Genomic DNA, 8,648 nt, shown 5'->3' on the forward strand with positions numbered 1-8,648 from the left:
AGATGTGCCCAGACGTGCGCAGGACCCTCAGACGTGTGGGAGCCCGGGCTGCAGGCAGAGGACTGCATCTGGGAGGGACCTAAGGGGCGGATCCCAGTCGTCTACACCCCCACCCCTTGCGCAAAGCACTCAGGCCCTTCCCAGACAAAGGGCTCCCCCGGCGTGGACTATGGCCCAGACTTCCAGGCCAGGGGTTATATCTTCTTGTCTCAGAGCCCCACACCTACGCATGTGAATCTGGCCTACGCTCCCAACAAGCAAAACCCAGGAATCCTGTCCCCAAGGCTCCTCCTCCCCCTTAGCAAAGGAAGTTGAGAAAGATCTTCCAGACCCATCCCAGGTGCTGGCTGGGGCAGGGCAGCAGAGCAGGAAGCGGAGCAAGGGCCATCCCCATTTCTGGCTGTCTGCTCAGTGCCGCTAGATGGCCCAGGTGCCACTGGAACAGGAGATACTAGTAAATGAAAGCCTCTAGGACCTGAGTGACGCCTATCCTTCCTCCCCTTTGGGAGCCTCCAGGGGCTGGACAAGCAGGCCAGTGCCTCCCTGGTCCCACACAGGAGAGGGAGGCTAGGGGGACTTTAAGGCCTACCCCTGCTCCTTTGTTCAGGCCCCAGAGGGCAAGAAGGGATACAGACCAATGGGAAAGCAGATCTGAGTCACCAGAGTTTGGGTTCTGACCTTGAGAAATCAGCACCCTACCTCTGGGAAATCACAATGCCAAACGGATGGAGATGTTATGGTCCTGTCCACCTAAGGGCGTTTGCTGCCAGCTGGGTAGCCCACAGCCAAGCCAGTGGAAGAGTGGAGCGGTCTGGCTGCAGAAAAGGAGTCTGGGGAAGCTGGGATGGAGGGAAGACCCTACTGCCCAGGTCTCCTGAGAAACCCTGTAGCAACCTTGAGCTCTTTAAAACAAAGTCACTGCTGCCCTAGCCAGTGGTTAGAGCATCAGTCCGCACACCAAAGAGTCAGGGGTTTGATTCCCAGTCAAGGGCATGTACCTGGGTTGCAGGTTCATTCCCTGGCCCGGTCAGGACATATGCGGGAGGCAACCAATTGTGTCTTTCTCACATCAATGTTTCTCTCTTTCTCTCTCTCCCCCTCCCTCCCTTCCACTCTAAAAATCAATGGAAAAAAGGATCATTAACAAAAAGAATACAATAAAGTCACTGCTAGCAAACACATGTGTCATCCAACTCAGAAGAGATCAGCTGATGGCCAGCTAGGAGAAAAAGGTCCCCCAGACTACAGGCCAAGTAGGGCTCACACACCATTAAGGATTTGCTGGGGATGGGCCTTCCCCATCTCCAGACCCCTGAGTTCTCCGTTTCTTCAGAGATCAAGAGTAGAACATCACAAAACCTGTCATGAACTATCACATGGCCAAAACGGCTTGGAATGAGAAAAACGTGCACATGCTTCCTGCCAATCCTGGCTACTACCTACCTGCTCCAGGACCATGGGCAAGCCCCCTCCCCCACCCCAACCATTGCTCCCTTAGCACCCCTCCCTACACACAGTTCATTTAGTCTGTTACAACTGGCCCAGATGTAACCAAAAAGCATTGCAAAATATGGAATAAATCAATAAAAAGCACACAATGGAGGTCATTGATTTTGAGTATGCCTGTGTTGAAACTAGTGTGAGCTGCCGCAGTAATGTTCTAACAACCAGCCAGGGCCAGCCCAATCTGAAAGAAGTGTCACCAGACACCAGTCTCAAGCTGGCCCATCTCTCTCCAGAGAGAAACCCCAAATCAAATGAGCTCTCTGGTGCACGCTGGGCCTGTGTGCACTATGAAGACAAAGAAACCCAGCTGGCATGGCTCAGTGGTTGAGCATCGACCTATGAACCAGGAGGTCATGGTTTGATTTCCGGTCAAGGCACATGCCCAGGTTGCAGCTTGATCCCTGGTGTGGGGCATGCAGGAGGCAGCTGATCAATGATTCTCTCATCATTGATGTTTCTGCCATCATAAAGCAAGACCACACAATATACAGGCCAGGGATGGTACAGCTTCCTTAGGAACGAGAAACAGCACTGTCATATCTAAAAGCAACAGAGCCTCCTAGCCAGGTAGCTCAGTTGGTTAGAGCGTCGTCCCGATACAACAAGGTTGAGAGTTCAATCCCTGGTCAGGACACATACAACAATCAACCAATGAAAGCATAAATAAGTGGAACAAATCAATGTTTCTCTCCCTCTAAAATCAATCAATCAATCATCTATATATATAAAAGCCTAAGTGACCAGCCAACCAATCGACCATTCAACCGGTAGCTATGATGCGCACTGACCATCAGGGGGCAGACGCTCAATGCACAGGCATGGAAACATGGAACAGACTGATGAATCTCAGAAGGAATGGGGGAGAGGGGAGGGGGCAGGGCAGGAAGAGATTAACCAAGGATCTTATATGCATACTAGAGGCCCAGTGCATGGATTCGTGCACCGGTGGGGGGTCCCTTGGCCTAGCCTGCGGGGATTAGGCCGAAACCAGCAGTCCGTCATCCCCCAAGGGGTCCCGGATTGTGAGAGGGCGCAGGCCAGGCGAGATCTGTGTCCTCATTCAAGGGACTGACCCTGGTCACACCCTGGTGGGTAACATGTGAATGCCCAACAAAGTACATAATCAGTCAGCTTTAATCTATCTGTAATCCTATCCACCCATTCCCCTCATCTTGGATCAATGCCCTTAACACACCTGTGTCCTCACAGGTCTGCCAGAAAGTATTAATGTTTCAGGACAGAACACAAGGCAAGGGAGAGATGGCTCAACCCAAACTCACATTCTCAACTTTATTCACCATCATAGTGATGGCCCTTCTATACAGTAGAGGAGGAAGGGGGATCCACCAGAGGTGGCAGACAGTATTGGCCTGACTGGACCGTCAGTGAAGGTTACGAGGCTGGCCAGAGACTGGCAACCACAAATCAAGGAAGCCAGGGGATGGCCCTTCCAAGTCTTACCAAGGACCCGGAGCAGGTTGCAGAGCCCCAAGGGCCTAAGAGTACAATCCCCAGAAGCCAAGGTCTGCAAGCCGTCAAGGAACACTCAAGGCACCCAGCACGGCCTAGAGAGCAAGGGTGTCTTTGATGAGCCTGCGCATGGTGGTGGTGACTGAGGTGCCCAGGGCATCGGTGATTTGGAAGGAGATCTTGTAGAGGTAGGGCTGCACGTCCCGCAAGCCTGTGTCAAACACGTTGTCCACCTCCGACTGCGTGGGCATCTTGGGCAGGTACTCATGCCGGTTCATCACCTCCACGATGTTGATGATCTTCTCACAGAGCTTCTCACCCACCTTCTCCCGGCAGATCTGCCGCTCCTGCTCCGTGGCCAGGGCCACCACGTGCACCTTGACTGTCCACACTTCCCAGGGGATGCACTCGTCTGAGAAAGGCCAGCGAGACTTCTTCTTCTGGTAGAACTCCAAGGACATCTGCCCTAGCCCATCGCCACCTGAGTTGCGCAGTGCATCCTGGGGAAGAAAGGGTAGCAGATAACAGGCTAGGACAGGAGTTCTCATCCTGTGAGCACCTGCTTCCTACGCCCCAGGGAATTATGCTCTCCTAGCTCTATTAGTCCTTTAGGGAGGGCAGGGAATGAGAAACAGAGAAGACAGATTTGGGACACAGCAAACTGCCTGCCTAAAATTGAGTGGTTTAGACAAAACAACAAAATCTGTCTCCTCACCCAACTCCTCCAGCTTTGTTCAGAATTGCCGTTTTTTAAGCACTCATTCTGGGCCAGGCACTTTATATACACAATCCCACTCACTCCCCTCAACAACTCTGGAGGCAGGAATATTGAGGCAAAATGAGGCTCAGATTGAAGTTATTTTGCCAAAAGTCACAGGCCAGTGAATGGCCTGTGAATGAACCCAGATTGTCTGATCGCTTTTCACCTTTACACGAAGGGCCTTCTTGCTCCTTCCACAACCACACTCCTTTAGCCCCATCCTTCAAAATGCACTCCAACATCTACTTCCCAGGTAAATCCTGTATGCATTCCCCGCTGCTAATTAAGCACAATCCTTCCACTTCCTTCGCTCAATGACAAGGGAGGGCAGGGAATGAGAAACAGAGAAGACAGATTTGGGACACAGCAAACTGCCTGCCTAAAATTAAGTGATTTAGACAAAACAACAAAATCTGTCTCCTCGCCCAACTCCTCCAGCTTTGTTCAGAATTGCCATTTTCTAAGCACTTATTCTGGGCCAGGCACTTTATACACACAATCCCACTCACTCCTCTCAACCACTCTGGGAGGCAGGAATATTGAGGCAAAATGAGGATCAGACTGAAGTTATTTTGCCAAATGAACCCAGATTGTCTGATCGCTTTTCACCTTTACACGAAGGGCCTTCTTGCTCCTTCCACAGCCACACTCCTTTAGCCCCATCCTTCAAAATACACTCCAACATCTACTCCCCAGGTAAATCCTGTATGCATTCCCCGCTGCTAATTAAGCACAATCCTTCCACTTCCTTCGCTCAATGACAACCTCAACTCACAATCTTTAAGAAAAGGAGGGAGGAATATAAAGCCCAGTGATCCTTGATTAGAAAGAAGGAAGCCAAGGAGCCTGGCTGGTGTGGCTCAATGGTTGAGCATTCCCTATGAACCAGCAGGTCATGGTTCGATTCCTGGTTAGGACAAATGCCCGGGTTGCAGGCTCAATCCACAATGGGGGGCATGCAGGAAGCAGCCAATCAATTATTCTCTCTCATCATTAATGTTTTTCTCTCTCTCTTTTCCTCTCCCTTCCTCTCTGAAATCAATAAAAATATATTTTAAATAATAATAATAAAATAAAATAAAAAAGGAAGCCAAGGAACAGAAGAGGAAAGTGAGGCAAAGAACAGATCAGACCTTGCTGCTTCTCCCTCTTCTCATCTGAGCAGCAAATGGGATCATCTGGTCCAATAATTCTGCCCATGCTTCCCCTACCCCCTCCTCCTAGGGTAGCCAGGACCCTTTCCATCTCAGTTATGCAGAGCCAACCCAGAAGGTAAGGATGCTTCCCTCGAGTCCCGACGGGACTGTGCCACACCCTACCTTGAATTCCCCAACAACCTTGCGCAGGGCACGGTCCAGCTCCTCAGAGGAGACTCGCACGTAGGTGAAATCGATGAAGTCACAGTCGACATCCTGGGTGCCCACGGTGCCGATGGAGTAGGTGCCCTCCTTCTTGTAGTGGAACTTGCCGGTGCTGCGATGCAGGAGCACCGTGTGCAGCACAGCCAGCATGGCCTCCTCCACCTGCCGCCCCTCCACCGACACCTCCAGCACCTCCGAGCGACAGTTCATCCTGCAGCCAGTGGCCCACAACAGGGTGGGGGACAGGACTAGAGACAGGGAGCTTCACCCCACAGAGGGGCTGCCCTGCAAGAAGAGCCAGGTCAGAATACTGAAACCTTCTGAACGATCTGCATGTTACCTGTTCACTTCCTTCCAGGCCCAGCCCAGCCCCTGCCTCCATAGCCTTTCTCTGCATTTCGGCAGCACCTACTATCAGAGAACCTTAGGCTGCTGGGATCAGAACGGGGGAGAGCTGCAAAGTTACCAGGCCACACAACTGGCCAAGGCTTGAATTCCATTAGGGTATTCAGTGCTGGTTACAACACATGCTCACTGTGCAACACCTGTCAGGCACTGGCCTTTAAAGGCAAACACCTGCCCTTGAGAAGCTGCCAGGGTGGAGAGACAGGCAGGCAAACGTTCCCATACTGGCGAGACTACCAGGTGGGAGCAGGAAAGTCTGATTTCCTGGGACCTTGAATGACCAGGTTAAGGATTTGAACTCTGTCCTAAGGACAGTGGAGAGTCGATGCATCACTGTGCCAAGATCAAATCTGTGCATCAGAAAGTTAACTCAGCCTCTTCACTATCTGGGGTCACAAAATGCTCTGAGACGTCAACAGAAGCGAAGGAGACTCGGCTTTAAACCTGACTGACCTGCACAGACACACCAAATCTCACTTACTTCCAGGCCATCCACAGACTCCAGGGTAAAAGCTTGCCAATTCACTAGTAAAGCAGAAAGGCTGGGCATGGAGTCCGGTTAGAGGCCACTACAGTAGCGGCAGTTACAGAGGCAGCAAATGGCTGTGGGGGAATGAAGTGCAGAGTGTGGGCTCCATGTCCAGCAGTCCTGGGTGTGAATCCCAGCTCTCCCATGTCTGGCAGTGATCTTAGGCCAATCTCGCACCTTCTCCGGGTCTGCTTTCTCATCCGCAAATTTGGATTGTTGTTAAGGTTAAATAAAGCAACACATGTAAAACACAGAATAGTGGTTCAAAACAATGACTCTAAAGCCGGACAGCCTGGGCTGGAACCCCAGCTCTGCCAATTGCTCACTGTGTGCTCTTAGGCAAGCTGCTGAGCTCCTACGTGCCTTAGTTTTCCCAATCTGTAAAAAGGGGATTTAACAATCGCTACCGTAAAAGGGTTTTCTGGGGGATTAGGTGAGCTGGCATCTCTAAAGCACTTAAAGCAGCACCTGGCAATTAGTAATCACAGCAGGCATGAGCTGCTATAGTTATTATGTTGTAATTGCTGCATGACGCAAGGCTACACGGCTGCACTGGTGGAGGGAGAGGGAAGAAAAGAACAGACTTAAGAACCAGAACTTAGTAGGTAACTGAAGATGCGCCCAGAGGGAGAGGGGACAGCCACGTTTCTTAGCTGAGAGTGTTCAGCTTACAAAGCTCCCGACAGGGAATTCAGTGCCTCTCACGGCAGATGATCCCATCTGTAGACAGCTCTCTTAGTGCTTCAAACCACTAGTCTTAGTTTTGCTATCAGAAGCCACACAGAATAAACCTCACCGCTTTCCACAAAGAAGCCTTTCAGCTGTTTAGAGGCAGCTCTTCCATCACCCCCTCCCCCTTCCACAGGTTAACGATCTCCATCCCCCAGAAACATGCCGACATCACATCTTACCTACTCGTAGTAAGGCTGAAGCAACTGTGTAGGAACTGGTTATAATTATCAACTTTTAGATCAACTTTTCCCTAAATCAAAACATGATTTCCCCCGCTTCCAGACTTCAATCCTAGTTCCTTCAATTCTAGTTCCCTCGCATGCACCTGTCCACTAAGTCTCCTTCCAGCCTCTATTCACTAGGCAGTCCCAAGGCCAAACGATCTCCATCCCCCAGAAACATGCCGACATCACATCTTACCTACTCGTAGTAAGGCTGAAGCAACTGTGTAGGAACTGGTTATAATTATCAACTTTTAGGTCTTTTCCCTAAATCAAAACATTATTTCCCACGCTTCCAGACTTCAATCCTAGTTCCTTCAATTCTAGTTCCCTCGCATGTACCTGTCCACTAAGTCTCCTTCCAGCCTCTATTGACTAGGCAGTCCCAAGGCCATGTCACACGCGTTACGTTTTTATTATTGAGCACCTCAATCTTAGGAACTCTTTCCTCTTTCAGCTAGTCTTTGTTGTAGAATAAAACACCCCTAAGTTTAATTGCTTAAATCATCCAAAATTCATCCTTTCACGTAACTCCGTGGTGGCTGAGCCCTTCTTTGCTGCTTTCACTTAGGCTCAGACACCCAGGTGCAGAGGTCCTGACAACTCTTTTCTAACTTTTTTTCAGTTTGTCTCTCTCCCCCTTAAGCGGTGCTGCTCAACACTGAACACACAGGGCGGCGGTCAGAAATCCAACGGGCTCTGCCCCTCGCTTGGCAATCAGCCGGGCCCACCTGTCCCAGCAGTCCCCTTCTCCAGGTGTCATCCTGTCCTGTCTCTCCCAGGAGGCAGACAGTTCCTCCAGGGCAGGGACTGTCCTATCCCCCACCAGGAACCCGGTACCTGGAACCTGGTGCAAAGTTACTGCTCGATTCATTCGGACCCAGAACTCCCCGTCCTTGCTGGGGCTGCTGGACGGGTTTCTTCTATGCTCTTAGGTCACGGATGAGCGGGCTCTCCTGTTCACTGCTGCCCTCCATCCAGTTTACCTCCATGCAGCAGTTCCCCGCCTAGAGACTCCCACCTCCAGGGCAGCTCCCCTTTCTTCCACAACGCCCCCCTCCGATGTCCCCCACAAACTTCAAACAGGCTATGCACCGCTTCACTTCTGTCCCAAGCCCAGCCCGACCCTCATTCTCCACGCTATCCTAGGCTCCACTTCTCCGGGAAATCAGGACTGACCAGCCCCAGCCTCCTTCCCAGAGCGGCCACCTTTGGTCGGTGATGAGCCTGCCTGTCCCCTCAACCTCACCCGGCCTCCGTGAGCCAGGAGTTCTGGCTGGGAGGTCCCGTCACCCTGGTCCCCGCACGCCCAGGTCTGCAGATCACAGGGGCAGACCGACCCATGCGTTCTCGGAGCCAGGCTGGAGCCCAGGGCACCCCAGGACCACCTCACGCGCACAGGCCGGAGCGGGGTCACTCGGGCTCGGATCATCCCCTTCCTCCTCCTCTTCGCACTCGGTAAGATCCCCGCAGGTCCGACCCGGCGCAAGAGGAGGACTAAAAGCAGGACAGACAGCGCCCGGCTACGCATCAAGAACGCGGGCCGGACTCAGCGCCAACTTCCGGCCTGAGCCCCGTTTTCCCACCGCCACCCGCCCAGAACCCCCACAATTCGCTACCGGGGGTGGAGCGGGCTCCGTAGAAGTGGTCTCGGGGGCGACACT

At 52.1% G+C, this 8,648-nt stretch overlaps 1 protein-coding gene across 5 annotated transcripts; it reads right to left on the reverse strand.

Annotated features, from left to right (window-relative positions):
* Positions 1-2,771: 2,771 nt before the first annotated feature.
* Positions 2,772-8,648, reverse strand: ATG101 (autophagy related 101). Of its 5 annotated transcripts, none has more exons than XM_005869230.2 (3): positions 8,604-8,648; positions 5,056-5,382; positions 2,772-3,476 (listed from the first exon to the last, which is right to left on the reverse strand). In XM_005869230.2, exons 2-3 carry the CDS (start codon positions 5,305-5,307, stop codon positions 3,072-3,074), a joined length of 657 nt encoding a protein of 218 aa, XP_005869292.1. In that variant the 5' UTR covers positions 5,308-5,382; positions 8,604-8,648; the 3' UTR covers positions 2,772-3,071. The 5 variants fall into 5 exon arrangements, with proteins under 5 accessions (XP_005869292.1, XP_014397589.1, XP_014397588.1 ...); XM_014542103.1 differs by having other exon boundaries at positions 5,056-5,377; positions 8,604-8,625; XM_014542102.1 differs by lacking the exon at positions 8,604-8,648 and adding an exon at positions 7,825-8,592 and having other exon boundaries at positions 5,056-5,377.

The sequence above is a fragment of the Myotis brandtii genome, unplaced genomic scaffold, assembly GCF_000412655.1.
Source record: "Myotis brandtii unplaced genomic scaffold, ASM41265v1 scaffold29, whole genome shotgun sequence".
In the NCBI taxonomy this organism is placed as follows: Eukaryota; Metazoa; Chordata; class Mammalia; order Chiroptera; family Vespertilionidae; genus Myotis; species Myotis brandtii.